The 18,986-nt window shown below is 53.0% G+C and overlaps 1 protein-coding gene across 13 annotated transcripts in view; it reads right to left on the reverse strand.

Moving 5' to 3' along the window:
• LOC146594355 (receptor-type tyrosine-protein phosphatase V-like) overlaps positions 1–13,794 on the reverse strand; it is a 36,745-nt gene extending 22,951 nt beyond the window's left edge. For 10 of the 13 annotated variants that reach the window (XM_085307686.1, XM_085307683.1, XM_085307684.1 and 7 more), the window contains exons 1-11: positions 13,240–13,794; positions 12,085–12,148; positions 8,878–9,141; positions 7,530–7,799; positions 6,621–6,887; positions 4,333–4,605; positions 3,379–3,639; positions 2,490–2,762; positions 1,620–1,889; positions 792–1,061; positions 52–324 (exon numbers count right to left, since the gene is read on the reverse strand). In XM_085307686.1, the coding sequence (XP_085163812.1) occupies positions 52–324; positions 792–1,061; positions 1,620–1,889; positions 2,490–2,762; positions 3,379–3,639; positions 4,333–4,605; positions 6,621–6,887; positions 7,530–7,799; positions 8,878–9,141; positions 12,085–12,148; positions 13,240–13,305 (2,551 nt within the window). In that variant the 5' untranslated portion in view covers positions 13,306–13,794. The remainder of the gene's footprint in view (positions 1–51; positions 325–791; positions 1,062–1,619; positions 1,890–2,489; positions 2,763–3,378; positions 3,640–4,332; positions 4,606–6,620; positions 6,888–7,529; positions 7,800–8,877; positions 9,142–12,084; positions 12,149–13,239) is intronic. The other 3 variants (XM_085307685.1, XM_085307687.1, XM_085307690.1) reach the window with 3 other exon arrangements.
• Between the last annotated feature and the right edge of the window lie 5,192 nt (positions 13,795–18,986).

Raw genomic sequence — 18,986 nt, forward strand, 5'->3', positions numbered from 1 at the left:
TCCTTGAAACTCTCCCACCTGTAGTCACATGACAGTGGTGTGGATGATCACCTGTACAGCCAGTGATGTTCTTGGGGAGGGAACGGTAGGGTCCTGCTACAGTCCAGATCTCAACAAGGTAGCAAGTTCCTGGTGTCAGTTGTGCTAGGGTGATGTTGGTGCTGTCTTTTCCTACATCCAGATTCCTTTCTGATGAAGAGGAGTCCTCTTCATGCACACTGAGTAGATATCCATCCCTCTGCCCAGCAGGGGTCTCCCAGTGCACAGCCAGAGCCCAGGAAGTGCTGACAGGGATTGCTGACAATGAGAGAGGAGGTAGCGGAACTGTGGGAGAGAAGCAGCGTTAGAGTGGACAAATCTTGGTGTGCCCAGGACTGAGGGTAGCTTGGGTGTGAAACTGGAAGCTGCAGGACTGCGAGTCTCTAAGATGCTGTCTAAAGGGGCTGATGGCAGTGAGTGCTTGCAGATCAAACCTGCTCTCCACGTCCCAGGTGGTAGCAGTGAGTCGCAATCACAGCCTGAGACTTCTCTCTGCCACAGGGCTGGGGCAGGCATGACAGGATGCCCTGTTGAGCTTGGTGGGCTCAAGGTGAGCACTTTGTGCTGTGAGAGTTCCAAAAAGATAGCCAGCACATTGAGTACAAGACAGATACCATGGTGTAGCAGGGATGTGGTCTAAGTACCCTCCCACAGAACAGCCCTGGAACTATCCTCTTGGCTCCTAGATCCTCATCAGGTCAGCCAGGATGGTACCAGGCATGGGGATAGTTGCAGAAGAGCCCTATTCTTACCAGTGTAGCCAATGGCAGTCTGAGAGGAGCTGCGATGAGGCCCAGCCTGTGAGAAGATCTCCACRCGGTATCGGGACCCTGGCACCAGCCCATCCAAGTCAAGGTGGGTGACTCCATGGGGAACAGACACATTCCTGATGATGGACAGGGATTCAGCCACTGAGAGCTGTACCAAGTGCTCTCTACCACCATCTGACTCTACCCAGCTCACATGCAGCTCCTGGGGTCTCCGGCCAGGCTGTATGCTCACATTAGCCAGGGATAATGGATCTAGGGGGAGACACATCATGGAGAAACATAAGATGGCAGAAGAAAGCAATGAGAGAAGCCAGGACCCAGCCTGCACCTCTGTCATAGGACTAAAGGATAAGCTGTGACAGTTGGCTGCCCGGTCTCCCTTTGCTTGTATGCTGTGAAGCTGCCCATACATATCCCTAGGGTGCTGCTAACAGAAAGGTGCTGTACTAAGAGCATTCAGCTCCACAGTGGGCTGCTCTACTCTAAGCAAAGGGAGCAGCAGGCCCAGACAGATCTATGTGCTTCCCCTCTTGCATCCCTCTCCTGGCAGTCACAAACAGGTCTTGGAATCATGAGTGGTCTAAGCAGGAGCTCCAGCATGACTGGGGAAAGCCTGAGCTGTAGGCTCTGAGATGAGTATACAGCACCTAGCTCATGACACACGCTCTGATTCCCAGGATTATGGAGCACGCAGGTCTCACTAGAGCCCTCCTATATAGATAGCCTGGCTGTGTCTGTGTTACTGTAAACCTTGTGGACAGTGCCAGTGTGCCTTGTCCCTGCAGCAGGCTGGTATTACCCCTCACTCACATGTCCACTCAGTCGCAAAGTAGGACGAGGATCTGTATGGGCCAGCGAGGACAGTCACCTTCAGAAAGTACTGAATGCCAGGAGTCAACCCCAGAAATGTAAAATTCTGAGTTTCTGGGCCCACTGAGACATTCCTTTGTGCTGGAAGGTTCTTGTTGTAGAGCTGGAGGTGGTACTGGTCCACATCACCAGCAGCCTTGTCCCAGAAGGCAGAGAGTCCTAATGGGCGTCTAGTGTTGGTCAAGGTCACACCGGATGGAGCCACAGGGTCTGAGAAAGAAGAGACATACAGGCAGTGAAAAGTAGCTGTGTTGGAGCTGCCATAATGTGGAGGTGGAAGCTGCTGCCTGGTGATGCAGTGCTATGTTGACTCAGGAGACCCCCATGTCTGCCCTAGCATGAGTTTGAGCTCCTTGTTCCAGAGGTAGAATACAGGGGAGTTGGGGGCTGGAGAGCTGTCTGCAAAAAGGGCTGTATGTCTCCAAGTCCCGGGCACTGTGGATTGCGTGTTTCTGATGGAATTGGGTTAGAAATTGGTGCTGGCATACCAAACCCTAAGAATAGTCTAGACATTCACTCTGCAACATGCATGGGACCTTGTTCTCACCTTTCCGGGTCAAATTTGGAGATGTTTGACATTCAGTGAAGTCCTGCACTGAAGACCCTTTTTCTTCCAGTCTGGCTGAATGTGGCTCAGCTTGTCCTTCCACTCTTCCTTCCTCTGCCTAGTCATCCCTGTTTCCAATACCCTACTCTGCCCTGCTTCTATGCTGAAAACTTTTTGCTCTTTTTGGCTAGATTGTGATTGCAATTTGCAGTAGGGTTTGGCTAGGAGTCCTGCTCCTCTCTGAGGGTGGGTTATGCACTCACATGTCCAGTCTGTGGCTGATCGCATGGGAGATTTGTAAGGTCCGGCCATGGCAACCATCTTCAGTGTATACTGTCGCCCTGGGACCAGATCTTCAAAGGTAACATTTGTCAAGTTGTTCCCTGCAGTCATGTTTCTGACCCACTTCTGGGATTTGGTCTCCCAGAGGGTGCCAGTGTAGCCAGTGCTGCCAGTAGAAGCTGCTTTCCAGGAAGCTTGTAGAGAGGTGCTGAGGCCTTGATTGGTGAGGGTCAGTTGCTCAAGGGGCAAAGGATCTAGGAAAGACAAAGTCTAGAGTCACAGCTACAGCCTGACAGGGGCCACTTAGCCCAGGTGCAACCCCAGATGTGTTGATGTGAAGCCCTTCCCTAGGAACACACCCATCCCAGTGAGTCCAAGCTCTCAGGCTACTTATGAGATCTGAACAGATCACCATCACCCTTTCTAACCCCCACAGACTAGTGGGGGTGTGGGGGGGGTTACATCCCCAAAGTGCCTAGGGCTGGGGCAGCATAGAATCCAATGCAACATGGCAAGAGAAGGCTATGTGGGCAGCACAGCCTGAACCAGAGCGGTAGGGAACAGGTTCAGGGTAGATCGAGCCTGAGGAATTCAGCTGGAGTGGGAGCCTCAGTGGGTGAATCTTTCTCTTATGAAGGGAAGAGGAGGGCATTGGACTCTGCTAACCCATATGCTATGCAATCAAGATGCAGACCAGGGTTGGGTACATCCAACCGTAGCTCTGCATTCTTCCCTAGCCTTCTGCCCTTCTGTTGCGTGAAGCTGCAAGGGATCTGTGATTTCAYGCAGCCTGAGGCATGAGACCACTGGGAAGGGCAGAATCCAACAAGAACCCCAAAGGCTGGCTGGGGTGAGGGCTGTAGCACTCACATGTCCAGTTAGTGATGCGCTGAGGTGCAGAGGTGTGAGGGCCCGCCACAGTGCTGATCTCAAAGCTGTAGAGGGTTCCAGGGTGAAGGCCCTCATATGTGAAGTTGGTGACACCTCTGAGAAGGGAGCTGTTCTTCACAGGGTGCTCCACAGCACTGAGGGCCAGCATATACGCCTCTCCCATTGACTCTTGCCAGTGGGCTAACAGCCTGGAGGAGCTACCCTGGCTGCAGAGGCTCACGCTGGATGGTGCCAATGGCTCTACAAAAGACAAAGATGGGATCATGCACATCACTGGGTGGGGCAGTGATGAGGCAGCTAGCCTCAGGACAGTCTGTGGTGGTCCCCTCCACAGCACAGGTAGCCAGGGCTGCAGGGAGACCATTTTACTGCTCTGAGCACAGGGGCTGGGTGTGTGCCTCCCCACCCTGTGCTCCCTGAGAGAGCTCCAGTCATTCCCTCCCAGGTTGGCAGCCTTGGGGCAATTGGATAAGAACTGGTTGTGGCTTTGGGGTTCACCCAGGAGGAACTGAGTACAGGACAGATGCCAGTCTGCTCTAATGGCTCTGACAATGCTTCAGGATCCACAGAACCACACTGTTGGGAGTAGAGGGAGGGGAAGTTGTCCTGATGCCTGTCAAGTGCTAAATCTGAAGGTTATTGAATAGGGTCAGGGCTTCGTTAGTGCCTGACACTATCTGGCATGAGTCTGCAACGGGCTTTGATATCCACTGTTCAAGAGGATCCATGGTGCAGAATGTTTTGTCATTCTGACCCACATCTGTTCTTGAGACCAGGTGCCATCATACCACACAACTCCATCGCCGCCATCTGCTGCAGTCATCCCTTTCCCTCCCCATGGGCCTCCCTTTGGGCACCAGCATTGGAGAACTTGGTCCCTCTGTGGCGAGGCGGAAATGGCCTCAAAGAGGTGTTCTTAGACTTTTTACTTACGTGTCCAGGTAGGCATGCTGTAGGCAGAAGCCCGGTAAGGCCCAGCCACTGCTGTCACCTGGACAGAGAATTGCTTCCCAGGGCTCAGCCCATGGAAGGTGACATGACTGCTGTCTCCTCCAACAGAAATGTTCCTGGTCGGAGCAGCATCCTCTCCCTCCTGCAGAGTCACCAGATAAAAGTCTCTCTCTCCTGCTGGGGTGTTCCAGTGAGCCTGCAAGGAGCTCTGTTCCTCCATGCTGCTCAGGGTCACATTGCCAGGGCTCAGGGGGTCTGGAAGAGAAAGGAACAATATTGTGTGTGTCTGGATTACAAGGTGCACAGAACCCCAAACCCAGCCCTCCCAGGATTTACTTTGTAGCACTTTAAGCATTTGTAGCTTTAAGGACAGCCTATTAGCCTGAAGGTCCTGGGCTGTGAGGTGTATGGCACACCTGCATTCCTGTCCAGTCCTGCTTAGTCAAAGAAGACAGACTGCTGTGTGAGCAGATGCCATACGAGATCCTCAGATCTCCCCACATGCTCCCGAGTATCATTCCCTGCTCCCTTACTTGGAAGACCATTACAAGCCTGGCTTAAACATTCTGCTAGAGCATGCTGTTTTCATTCCCCAGTGCAACCATTCCTGGTCTAGTGAAGCTTAGATCAGTTTGGCAGCCCTGCTGGGAAATTCCTAAACATTCCTCTCATCTCCATTTGTGTCCTGTCCTGAGTTTGCTGATATTCCCGGGAACTAGCCTGGATGAAACTGCTGGCTGGCTGCCCCTGACTTTTGTATCTGGCACCAAAGACATTTTTTTTGCGGTCCGGTAAATCAGAGCCATAGACAGTAACTGCAGAGATGTAGCTGAAGTCACTTCATAGCAGAAACAAACCAGCTGGGGGTGTGGAAACCTTCCAAAATCCCAGCTGCAGATTTAGCAGTGAGTGGGCTCCATGCCACAGCTTTCTGGACTAACAGGCTGAACAGGAAAGAGCTGGAGACTTGCTATCTTGTGGCTCCCAGGTCCTCAGATTTCAGTGTACACCTGGCAATGATCAGCCATTGTCTCTGCCTGGGACCAGGCCGAGCCACCGGGCAGAGGAACTTTTGAGTTTGCAGTTGTTTGACATCTCCATAATTTGTTGCTCTTCCTTACAGAAGGCCGTTTTCTTTGCTTTTGGCATGAATCTTGCACAATCTGAGAGGCTGCATTTGCTCTCTTCATTTTCCCTGTGGTTTCCTGGGGAGGTCTGGGAAAGTGAGTCTGCAGCAAGAACTGTTCACAAGGCAGTGGACATAGTGTTGGCAGCAAACAAGGAAGATGATGGAAGTTATCCTTTCTCAGGGCCCTTATCAGCCAGAGATCAGAAGGTGAAGGCCAGGGGGCTAAATGGGGCAACTAGGTGGGATCTGGGAGTGCTGTCCTCAGTTTCTGACCTGCCAGAGACTGTATTCCTTGGCTGTGTGTGTATAGCATGTAGTGCAGTAAGGACATCCACTAAAGCAGGTTTCCAGGTGCTACCAAAACACACCCTTGACAGCAACCAAGGATGGACAAAACTCTGCTTCACTTTAGAAGCCTCCAGTTTATACCYGCTAAATTGCTGTCCCCTAGCTCCCCATTTCCTCTTGGGCCTTTGGACAGCCCCCAGGCACATGAGAGACTGGCCCCAGCTGTACTGCAGACCAGTCAGGTCTGGTGCCTAGGCTCTGGCCATTCCACAGCCATCCTCAGGGAGAAGTCAGGYTTATCCTGTTGCAAACCAGGCACTGGGATTTCACCTGCCCAAAGGGGACACTGGTCCTATAACCAGACCCTTTCCTTGTGTCTCATTTGTCCCTCTGTTCCCTCCCTGACCGCCATCTCTGGCTTCCTTCAAAGCCTATGTTGCAGCCCTGTTTCTGCCCATGGTTCTACAGGACTTGGTGTTCCTATTCTTCTGGGGCACTCTCCAGCTTGTTCTAGACTCACAGGCTGCTCACCTTCCCTGGCTCTGCTGCTTCCCCATTCCCCTTGTCTGTTATCACAGAGCTCCAGAGCTAGGTTCCGGAGCAGCTTCAAATTGGATTCAAGAAGATGAATTGCCCTTTGCACTCAGGGCTCTCGCAGGAGACATTTACATTCAAAGGCTGGACAAAAGACCAGGGAGACAGCCATGGTCACCAAGGCACAGAGTCAGCTCTTCAGATCTTCACTGATCTTCTCTGTTTTCTGAGCCCTTGGTTTGCAGTGCCTGTTCTGAGCCTAAAGACAAATAAATGGCAACTGAGGTCACCTCCCCTAACCCAAGTGTGCTGTACTCACATGTCCAAGCTGTGGCATTTGGCCCCATCATGGTGTAAGGCCCGGCCATGGCACTCAGACCCAACCAGTACTGGGTGCCAGGGTAGAGGTGCTGGAAGGTGTAGTTGGTGAGGCCTCTCTTGGCTGAGAGGGTCTTGGTCACCATCTTGGTGAGGAGGTTGCGGAGCGTGAGGTGCAGCCAGGCAGCCCCCTCAGCACCAGTCCAGGATGCAAAGAGGCTGGTGCTGGAACCTGGGCTGAGCCTTAGCTGCGTGGGGACGGAGGGTGCTGAGGGGAAAAGCAGGAGGCAGTGAGATTCAGCAGTGGCAGAATAGGTCTCGGGGCTCAAGAACCTTCTCCCTCCCCAGGGTCTCCTCTACCCATTGGTGCTCTCTATGCTGGCCCAGGGGCTGAAGGTCTGGCTGGGGCATTGCTGCAATGCTGCAGCATTTTGCTCCCACATTCCTTCTCAGGCAGGCTGAAAAGGTCTTGAGGTCCCTTTCATATTTTCTTAGGTCCCATGGCAGAGGAAGGTGGCAGTCTGGATAATGCAACATTTCCACAGCTCTGACCAGCCAAGGTCTTTTGCCAAGATCCCCATACTGCCCTTCTCCTGTGGGGACATAGAGGAGAGAAGCTTGAGTTGTGGGCTTGTTCTTCAAGACCAGGACTGAGGTGTCAGGTCTTTCCCTTTGGCTTGACAAATTGGGCAAAGATGGCCCTTATCAAATCTCTCAGTTTACAGCAGGGATGTGAAAACTTTCCAGATGCTCCCTAACTTATGCACACTTCCCATCCTAGCTGGAGTCTTCCTCCCCCTCTCTGCCAGCCCAGCTGGCACACGTGCTGCATTTCCCCTGCCAAAGCCACTCTAACCTCTATCCCTTCCCTTCCCTTATGCTTCGGGCAGGCACACCCATCCCTCCCTACCTGTCCACTGATGGATACTGGTGCTGGCCTGGCTGGCTCCAGACAGTGTGCTGACCTTCAAGGCATACTCACTGCCAGCCAACAACCCATCAAACAGGAATGTAGAGGCATTTGGCAGGATGGATGCATTTCTCATGAGCGTCTGGGAGTCGCTGTGGTACAGGGCAAGGTGGTAGCTGTCTCGCTGCCCAGTGGCATGTTCCCAGGAGGCATGCAGCACAGCAGATCTCCCATCACTGCTCAGGCTCAAGTTGTGAACAGGTGAAGGACCTAGGTCAGGCATGGCACAGACAGGGTTTGCTCTTTGCCTTGCTATGTCTGATCTGCCAGTTTGCCCGGGAGTTGGTGGGACAGTGGCTTCTCAGCTTGCCTGGCGAGGTCCCACTGACCACCACCACAAGACTGAATACCCAAAGCACAGCGCCATTAGCTCCCTGCCAGCCCCCCTGGTCTCCCATGGGTGTCAAATCAGTCTCTGCACAATCTCTTCAAGCTGGGCAGAGAAGCTCTGGCAGGGACAACATGCTGGATGTGCACTGACAAAGGCAAGGCCAGCAACACCTGCCTGAAAGCTCATCCAGCGTGAGGGCCCTCCATTCGTCCAGCCATGTGGAGCCTGACAACTGCGTTACTGTAAGCCCTGTACTGTAAGCCAACTCTTGCTCTTCCCAAATGGATTCCCAGTCACTATGGCAATCTGACATCATCTTCTCCCCATTTGTTCTTCCAGCCAACCCCTTGCATTTGGTCTGCCCTCCTTTAGCAGGCTTTCTACCTTCACCTGCACTGATTTACTCAACAATCTTCTGGAGAGAAGCAGGCAATGGCTAATGTCATCACCTGAGCTACAGACTTATCAGCCCTGCTCTTCCTTCCCCTAGTCCCTTGGTATGAGCCAGGAAAGGCCAAGAGCAAGGGCTGGTGCACAAACAAGTGTTTGCCAGAGGTGTGCCAAAATCATGGAGCAGACATAACTTCCTTGTACCTCTTTCTAGAACTCCAAGCATGACCCTTTCTATCCCTTAGCTCTTTGCAGAGTCCATATCATGGTTTGGTCCATCACTTGTTGCATTATTCTGGGAGAAGACTGACTAGTGCAAGGTGCAGGGACAGGACCCTCCCTCCTCATGGATGAGAGGATAATCCCATGGGTCCTGGGGATCAGGAAAGGACTATAACTGACAGGAAGTGGGGAATGACCCAACTTCCCCGTGGATTCACAGGATTCCACATAGCTCTGAACTTTGCCCCCTCCAAACCAGTGTGAATATAGGGTAGGGTAGGGTAGGATAGGGTAGGAAGGCGTACTTAGACCCATTGACTCTGCAGTCCATGGGGAATCTCTTACTTGTCTGTCCTGTGACTGTCTGGCTGATGTCCATGTAGGCAAGAGTAGCTGTCATCTTAATCTTGTAGCATGTGCCAGGTGTCAGCCCGTGGAACCAGAAACTGGTGCTGTTGGATTCAACTGATCTGTTCTGCAGCAGCATGTCCGGTGCCAGGGAAGAGAGGGTGAGTGAATATCCCATGGCACCCCCCTCTGGCTCATCCCAGGATAGAAGGAGAGAGTCTGAGCGGCCATAGTCACTCACGCTGAGGTTCAGAAAGGTCCCTGGAGGGGTAAAGCCGAAAGCCTCAGCAGAGAGCTGTGGTGCTGCTGGACCCAGCAGAGGCATAGAGGGCAGCCAGTGTGCGGGGCCAGGCTCCCCAGCCCACCAACCTTCTCTGCACTTCTTGACACAGGCCAACTCCATGGGCACTGATGCACTGCAGCCAGATACCCCTGACCCCAAGGTCTCAGCAGCATTTGGAAACACAAGAGTGTTTGAAAACCCTTTGGAATGAAGGTCAAAGACACTACATGAAAGAGGTTCTCCTAAGCACAGAGCATCTCTTCTGGTGGACAAAAACCAGGCCTCTAGCTTCAGGCCATCCTGTGTTGTTCTCAGATAGCCCCAGGTTTATGGTTGGAATGCTGCCTTGTCTGGTTATAATCCACTGCTTGTCATCTTATGGTATTTCCTTGGTTGCTATGGGCACCCTAAAAGATATCAAAGAGCTCTAGACCCAGCTGCAGGGGCAAAACAAAGGACATCATGAGAACAGGGTGGAAATGGCAGTGGGGCAGTTATTCTCTCTGCAGCAGTACCTGTCTCTGTGTGAGCCCCAACAAAGGAGATGGTGAAGGCTGCCCTTGAGGGGTCCAGGCACTGACACCCCACTGTCACCAGTGCAGAGCAGACAGGGTTGTTGAGGCTGAGGGCAAGGGAGGTTCTTTCTAAACTTGTAGCTGGACTGAGAAAGACAAGATGTCTACTCTGGTCCCTGCAAAACATGGATAAATCAGACTCATTGCTAGGAAGCAACAGGCCTGGGGCTTGTCCTGCACTTGGCTGCAGCATAGCCCAGTGAAGGTCACCCAGTGCAGGGCATTCAGAGGCCTGCAGTGCCAACCAGGTATCTGGGGCCAATGCTATGCTTTGCTCTGCTCAGTGTAGAGAAGACACAGGGAGAGCAGGAATTGTGGCACCAGATTTGCATAATCCACTGCTAAGGTGTGTCACTGTCCTGTACTTGCTGCAGTGGCATCATCGGCATGCTATGGCTTCAGGGCCAGCGCTGTGGCATCCAGATAGAGAGCATCTGGGAATGGGAAACGGCATATAGAGATTTGTCTAATATGTGGGTCAATGGCCAAAAATGCCACTGAATCCCTGCTCTTAGAATTTTTCAGAAACTGCCTACAAACAAAAAAGAGCAAGACAGAGCCTATCTGTTGAGACCAAGCTGGTAATGTGAACTGCCTACAAACAAAAAAGAGCAAGACAGAGCCTATCTGTTGAGACCAAGCTGGTAATGTGACCCCTCCACACACCATGTCTACTCCTCTATGCCTCCACATTGCCTTGTTATGGAGTCAGGCCTCCACAAGCCCCTGATGGGGAGCACTCTGCTAGCAGATTGTCACACACTCTCCACTCCTCAGTATCATTGTTAACGACAGGCTTTCTATTGTTTTTGGCCTTTGGGAAACACCATGGATGATCTGCAGTTCTAGTGCTAATAGGACATTTGTGCAATAATTAGCACTTAAAATTTATGATGTGCAATGTGTTGTAACAGACTTACATGTGATCTGGCAGGACAAAAAAGCTTTAAACAAGCACTGGTATTGCCCCAAAGGCCTGTCAGTGGCTGCCTTTATGCAGCAGAGGGGCAATAGTGTGGGGTGAGTCTTTGAGCCAGGTACATCTTCTGGACTGTTCAGGTGTTTTGTGCAGGTTTCCTACAAAGCTGGAGAGGCATGAAGCTTTCATAACTATATTTCTGTTTCATGTAGTGCTGTCATTTGGAGTCTGCTGCTAGGCTAAAGAGAGCTTTACTCCATAGATAGGGTGCAAAGGGAATAGGGAAAACTAGACTGCCAAAAAGGGAGCAAAGGGAGCCAGATCCCAGAAAACACTTTCTGAGAGCCACCCCTGAGCAATTCAAACACAGGCACGGAAATAGTCTGCTTGGGAAGGGTTACGTAAATGCAGCTGGGTGTCTGTGAGTTAGGTATCGACACCTGGGCCAGTTGTCCTGGGCTCCCTTTGCTGTCAGCAGAGACCCAGTCACAGTCGCACATGGAGCTGAAGGCCTGCGTAATCTCCTCCCCAAGATGTCCAGATGAGCTATGTCCAGCACAGAGTTCAAGAAGCTTTAGACAGGCCAGGATTGTTTTCCACTATGGGATCTTTCATGTCCCCTAAAGGTAGGAGTTCTCCACCCATGTTTGTCTGATGGTCCTATTTCCAACAAACTAAATAGCCTTCCTCCGTCTGTCATTTCCCAGGCATCTTCCCCTCTATGGTAAAGCTACACTAATGCCTAAAATAGGCCAGACACATCATCTGGCCCTGAGACTCACGGCCATAATACTGCCCATGTAAGCCTAGCTAAGTTCGGTTAACCACATCACAGTCGGCCACATCCAGACACATTCAGTGCCCTAAATTTTGCCTGTGGATTATCTGGGAGAGTGCTCGTTGGAACAGGCCACAGCAGTGCTGGGGAATGAGCCAAATGCAAGCACATAAGAGGAAGCACTAGATGCAGAGCAAGCATGGCTGTCTCGCTCCTCAGCCAGCACGACACAGCCATGGAGCAGCTCCATGAAGCACAATCCCACCTGACTGTTTCCAAGGCTCCCTGTAGGGGACCTGTGGCTGCATCGCTGCTGTGCCCACTTGATGCTCTGTGGGAAGAAGGGAGCTTGGAGTCTTTTCCTTCTCCCAAATGCTGCCCTCCATGGAGCTCATCTCTGCTGGGAGAAACAGGGCTGTTCCCATGGCCCCCATGAGACTAGGTGCCAGAAGAGGATGGAGCTGACACCCTCCCCTTCTGTGGTCACGATCAGCTTTAATGGGCAGTGAATCTAATGCAAGATATTTGCAAAGCTACTTTTATGTCCAAAAGTCCTAGTCCAGCACACTTGTTCATCTACCAGCTCCTCGACTCCAAGCCCACCCTCCACTTCCAAGGTAGCTCCTTGTTTCCCTGATCTTTGACTTACCTCTATCATTTGGTGCATCCTGTCCTTCCAACCCTGCCCATTCCATCTGGCTGCATCTCTCGCCCTGGGGGAGTGAGGTCATCAAGAGAGACAGAGGTGAGGTGAGGTGGTCCAAACAGAGACTAAAGGCTAGGACAGGTGACGCGGGCCAGGTCAAGGATCAGAATAGCTGGACATAGGTACCACTCAGCCATGACATCTGGGGATTATGACCCTGTCTTTCCAGGAGAGCACAGGTCATCTTTAATGGCAGCCCTCCCCTAGACAAGGCAGGGAGACAGACATAGCTTTTGGGATGCCTTGGCCTTTTGGATGTGTCCTGGGACAGCAGACATGCGTGGGACACTGCCCATGGTGTGGAGACTTCCCACTGAAACTATCAGAGCATAAGAGGAAGATTTGGGTAGGAGTGAGTTCAGGACAGGCCCTAGCAATCTCATTACCTGTACAGGTACTACCACTTCCCATGGCCGTGGTGAAGGATGAAGGGGCCCCAGAACTCAGACTAGCTGCCATCCCCTGCAGGCTCCCAAGCAAGGGCTTGGCCTAATAGGTTCAGAGCATCTAGCACCCTCCGCCCCACAATGGGTGCTCAGCAAACTCTCGGAACACCCATCTCTCCACAGTCTGCTGGCAAATGGGGCAAGCAGGGTGTGCTCTGCTTTAAGTTGAGGCAAGTTCCCTCCACATTAAAGGAAATATCTCTATCCACTCCCTGTCCAGCAACAAGCCACAGAGGAGCACTCATCTTTCTGTAGTTATTTCCCCCTCAGCTCTGGTGTCTGACTCATTTCTGGCTCCTCCACCAATTGCCTTTGGGAGTGTGTATGGAGGGGAGTGAGGGGGATTTGGACCCCCTGGGAATAGCAACCAGCCAGTTCCTGGGAAGAAGAGCCATGCAGCCATGGCAGCAATAACAAGCTCTGATCTCAGGCACTGGGGCAAGAGGGCATAGTCATGGGGGGAAGCAGAGGAAAGAGCCAGCTCATAATTGCAAACGTTGCTAATTTCGTGCAGCTGCGTGGCTGGAGAGGCAGCCCAGAAATATGCCGTCATTCCTCAGTGCGCTAGGACTATGCAAGCCCCTTACTGCCAGTGAATGTGGAGCCAAGATTCCGCACAGACAAATGAAGGGTTCAAGAGACAAGGGCTTACCTTTACCAGGGTTCCCAGGAGCCATGGTTCCCACAGGACAAGCAGTGACAGGAGCAGTAGTTGCATTGGAACCAGGGCAGCTGCAGAATAAAGGAATAGCAAATTGGGAGAGCTTCTTAGTGGTGTCTGTGCCCAGCTAGTCCTTTATGCCATGGCAGCAAGGGGCTGTGTCCCCACATGCTTCCCAAGCTTGAGGGACAGGATGACATCAGTGAGAGCAGGCATTGCATGCCAGCGCGTTGCACATCAGCGTTGCCAGCTGTCCTTAGGCAGGGGCAGAGTGCGCCTCCAGGCTGGGAGAGGTCCAGTGTGTGCGTGCCTGCGCGTCTCCTTGTGAGCATTTGCTATTGTTCCTGTGAATCTGTGTCTGTCTGCGGTGACTTTGCAGTTGTTCTTCTGTGGAGCGTGTGTGTGCTGCAGACAGAGAGCTGCCTGCTGGGGGAGGGGGGAAGGGGGGCTTGGAGGGTGTGTGTGTGTGTGTGTGTGTGTGTGTGTGTGTGTGTGTGGCGGCGGGGTGCTGTGGCTAGGTCTCTGCGATGCTGGAGCCCTGTCTGGCTGTCAGGAGCTCCGCAGAGTTGTGGGTGTTGGTGCAGAGAGGGGAGGAGAGGGGAGGAGACAGGATAGGCCAGATGGCGGCTCTGAGCTGGAAGGGAGTGCCAAACCAGCCCCCAGCAAGGAGAGGGCGGGCCACAGCCTGCAGCAGCTGGGCTTGTGTGTATGGAGGAGGCATTGGCATGAGTGTAGATCTAGGGTGCTGTGCACTTTGCCAGGTATCCCTATCCCCAGCATGTTCACACACCCTTTATCTCTGTATGCATGTGTGTTTGTTCATGATGCTGATGGGGAATGTGAGCTTTGGTCATGCCTGGTGACGTGGGAGATGTCTCTGTATGATGCCCGTGGTGCACTGCTGCTGTGCAGACAGATTGGAACTGTGGGGGGTTTGTGAGAGTTTCGTGTGTGCTGTGTCACATGGGTGCAAAGGTGACTGGGCTCTGCTCTGTTTATTTGAAGCATTGGCTGGTTCTGACCTGTGCCACATCTGCCCTTGGGCTGTAGCAGATGTGCTTTGCAATGCTGCTCTTGGGAGTTCATTGTGCCTTCCCAGCCATGCACAGTGCCATGCACTGTGTGGTAGTGTGTTGTGCCTGTGCAATATGTGGCTGGTTGCCAGCTCTGACTCAGAGTGGAGATGCTATTGTCTTCACATCAGCACTGGAGATCTGGGGCAGTGTTGGAAGAGGTTCAGTGATGCATCTATTCAGGAAGTCCTGGGAGCCTGTCCTGGTGGCCAGCATGGCCACAAAGGGTAGCTATTAAAGCCCTGCCAGACTCTGTGAGCCCCTGAGCCTGTTAGGCCCCAGGCATGTTAGGGTGGGATCCCGCGGGGACTCATCCCCCAACTGGCCAACAGGATGGTGGATTCTCTCCCATGGAAGCTCTGAAGCTAATCAGGTGGGACCTGTGAGGGCCAGACTTGCCCCAAGTGCCTAGGCCAAAGCTTTGGGAAGGCTCTAGCAAGTAACTGAGAACAAAGATAAAATGGAGCGGCAACTATTCTCAAGTGCCCCAAACTGTGACTCCTTTCCAACCCCAGATCCATGCCCAAAGCCTCCTGACAGTTCCCAGGTTGATGGGGACAAGCACAGAAGGGAACAGGATCTGCAACTCTCTTTCTACCCTGCTTGAGCTGGGAGGTTGGACTAGAAGATCTCCAGAGATTCCTTCCATTCTTACCCTTGCTCTGCCCTCCCTGCATCTCAGAACAGCTCTCAGCCACTGTACGATACAGCAGGTTCAGTTGTCTTAGACATGCCAAGATTAACTGTCTCCCTGCTGGATTAGGAGCATTCCCATAAATCTCCAAGGGTTTGGTATCCCAGTCCTTGGATGTCCTGCATTCTAGGACAGGAGGCTTAAGGGCTGGACACTAGTAGAGGTTGGAAGCTCAGACTGAGTGTGTCACTGTTTACATAGTATGTATGACGCCCATGGTGCACTGCTGCTCTGCAGACAGATTGGATCTGTGCGGGGTATACTCTTGAGGGCCTGTCAGCTATGCTTCCATCCCTGCAGCTCTGGGCTGAAACCCCTTCCCTGGTGTCACACCAGCTGTGTTTCATGCTCTGGGATACCCTCAGTATCCAGCTGTGCACAGCAGCATGGTACTAGAGGTCGTGGCTCAGGACAGACAGGAGCTGGCAGAGTTGTGAAGTGCATGCCCATGTTTCACTGGCAAAACTGGGAGTGTTGCAGAGCTGCAGGCCGAGAAAATCATTGGCTTTTGGACCACAGGTTTTCCTGTGGTCTTGTGGCCACAATGATAGAGCCCCATATTTTGGCTCCTTGGAATTGCTCTGTCTGACAGATGGGCAAGGGGGTCCAACAGTGAAGAGAACAAACAGGGACACACAGCCATCCTGGTTTGGCAGGATGGAGCTGCAAGGGAAGCGGGTGGGTGGTGCCATCTCAGGAGCTTGTTGGCAAACAACTTCAGCTGCCAGCTCCCTGTGCTGGGGATACAACTCCACTACCAGATTAGTTTCTCTGAGCATTGTCCGAGCACCAAAAGACCACTCCTACCCTCCTCAGTCTCCAGGTTGTTGAGTAGAGCAGGAATGTCTCGARCATGTCTTCCCTTTGTCCACTGGAACCTCATGCCATGCTGTGCTGATGCCTCATGCTTCTCTGGGTAGGAGAAGAGGTTATCCTGTGGCTTGCATGAGCATTGGCTGGTTGGATGCCTCAGCACCTCGCCCTGCTGCCCTCTGGGCTAGGGCTTCAGTTTCAGCAGTAGCTCAGCTACTTTTCCAGCCTCTGTGTGTTGCTGATGGTGCAGCACAGGGCAGGCAGAGTTGGTACCCTGCTGACTTTGGTGACATAGAATCATAGAATGGTAAGGTTGGAAGGGACCTCTGGAGATCATCTAGTCCAACCCTCAGCATAGCCTTGTATGGGGATTGGACCCACAACCTTGGCATTAGCAGCATCACACTCTAACCCATGTCTATGCCAGTCCCACTGATGTAAGCCTACTTTGATTCCTGTCCATGGACCCAGTAGTTCTGCTCTGAGCTGGACTTCAGGCTATGCCTGTGGTGGAAGCCAGCCTGAATTGCTACTTGGAGCCAAACCCAGGCCTTGTCCCTGGCGCCATGAGGCTCAGCAGCTTTCCATACTGGACGGAAGAGGCCACTCATTATATGTTAGTGCTGCTCTCTGCCTGACCACTCTGGTGACACCATGCTTGCCACAGGCAAGAACACAGACTCCGCCTACAGCTGGGGATGCCAGAGCTCCCCTTTTGTCCCCCTGTCAGCAAAGCCTTCAGTTGTGCCAGACCCAAAAACAACTTCAGAAGTTTTCTCCACCCAGCAGCTGGAACCAGGCCTGGAAACTCAGGGGCTGCCGAGTCATCACTTTTTCCATGAAGCAGCAAAGGCTACCACAAGGAGCAGGGGGATGGGGAAGTGCCTGGCAAACTGTGAATATTTGAAAGCTATGCTGGCCTGAGCTGCAGTGGTACAGCAGAATCTGGATAGCCATGTCCTAGCCTCATACAGTGGGGAGATCTCCAGGCTGGGAGATTATCCTTGCACCTGGAACCAGGCTTCATCCATTCTGGAGCAGAGGAGAGAGAGGGAGACCTCTGACAGCATGCCTATCACTGTGGTGTCTTGCTTACATCACAGGACAGTAGGTACAGTGCAGCAGTAAAGGCCCTGCCCCTGAAACCACTCCAGCTTACCCCACTGGGAAGTGCCAGCCTTAGAGGAGAGCAGAGTCATCCTCAGGATTGCCTTGGCACTCCATATACTAGCTTTTATGAGAGGTGCCCTGGGCATGGAGCTGGTGGCACACAGCTTGTCCCCACTGGGCCATCTCCCAGGCTTGAGCATTACTCTCCATGCTTGGAGGAAATAAGGGACCTGTGTGGGAAGCACCAGCGTGGGTGAGGAGAGGGGATGAGCATAAAGTTGAGCAGCACAGCAGATGCCTAAGACAGTGGAGAGTGGAGGAGTACACCTGTGTGTCATAGGGTCTGTGCATGGGCTCAGCATAGTGTCAGCCAGCAGGCAGTGCTCTTAAAGCTGGGTGTAGTGAAAAGTCTGGGAGGGCCCCTGCAAACTGCTGCCAGAAGAAAACCTCATGGGCACAGGCACTGCCACTCAGTCTGAAGGGACTCAACCTCAACAGGAACGCTGGTCACTCGGAGAGGGCTTGGTGCAGTGTGACATAGTGTTGGCTTGGCACTACACCATGACTGACACTGTCATGACACAGAGGACCCTGTACCTGAATCCAGAAGCATAACCCTACTGTCCCTCTGCATGAGCACTGCCATTGCTCCCTGGGCAGGGCATCCTGCAGGCAGCCTGATACCCTGCCAGGGAGCTTGTGTTGCCCAGCAGCCCAGCAATACGGGGTACCAGTGCCACTGGACCTCCCGCTCTGGGAACTGGGCTGAAAACAGCTGCCCAAGCTCCTGTCTTGCCTTGGCCCAGAAGCAAAGTCCCTCTGGTCCTCATCCCCTCCTCATGCTCACCGGCATTGCATACTGCCCCAGGCCATGACTTCAGGCTGCTGCCACACCCAAGGTGCTGGGTGCAGTCTAGAGTTGTGATGGAGAAACAAGGTGTACGGCTGTTCCTAGGGGCAGAGCCCTTGGAGGGTGTAGGTGCTGCTGAGACCTCTCCATTTGCAAGGCTCAAGATGGTTGCACAGCACAAACATTGAATTCCAGGGTAGTAGGATGATTTTCCTTCAACTCCTTGTGCGTCGTTAACCATACTGAGCCCTACCGGCACTGCTGCCTGCCTCCTACTCCATGCTTTCAAACCTTGGAGATCTTCCTATTCCAGAGAGGGCAAGGTCCCAGGACATCTCCCAGTAGTCAGGCTGAAGGTGATGGTTGCCCTTTCTGCAAGGTAGGGCCGTGCTCAGGGCCCGGCACATTGATGCTAGCCAGGCTGCTGGGAAGGCAAAGAGGCACAGGAGCAACTCTTGCGCTCAGGCAATGCTCTGCACTTACCCCTCCTTCAGCCAGTGACAAATGAGACCTGGCAGCAAGGCCTGTGATGCCTGTGGGTGTGAACCAGGCACCTGGAGACCTGGGAAGAGCAGGGCTGAGAGTAACTATGATTCTAACTCAGAGCACACCCACCAAGCCGGCAGAGCCGGGTCGACCTGCTCTGTCCTCCTGAGGTGTGGGTAACTCCCCTGGGGCTGAGAAGACTTAGGAGTCACCCTCCTCTGGCCAGGGCAAGAGATGTCAAGTGAGAAGGGCTTGTGGCAGTTTGGAAAGTGCCAGCCACACACCTTCTGCAAGCAGTGCAACAGCAATACCTGAATTGTATGAAAGAGACCCACATCCCATTGCCATCATCCTGAGAAGCCATTGGGGTCTGAGCTCCCACCCTGGGACACAGCTCCAGAGTCCTAGAACCAAGGCAGAACCAGCACAGGGTAACAGCAAAGATGGCTGGTACTGCCAGAAAATCTATTGTTGCATAGCCAAGAAGGGTGTGTTGCTGGCAGCACAACAGGAGCAAGCATCCAGTGCCTTCCCACACCTCACCATGCTGGGAAGACAGGGTACAAATCTCCCCCCTTCCCCCCATCACACAGGCACAGAAGTGTAATGCCAGTCTATGCCTATCACACATGCACTGAGGCTGCCCTGTCCTCTGCAGCCTGCCTCAGTAGGCTATGTGCCTGGTTTTGTCTGTACTGTACCTGAGTGCAGG

Source organism: Rhea americana, unplaced genomic scaffold (assembly GCF_003343005.1).
Source record: "Rhea americana isolate MKP2758 unplaced genomic scaffold, rheAme1 scaffold_261, whole genome shotgun sequence".
Classification (NCBI taxonomy): Eukaryota; Metazoa; Chordata; class Aves; order Rheiformes; family Rheidae; genus Rhea; species Rhea americana.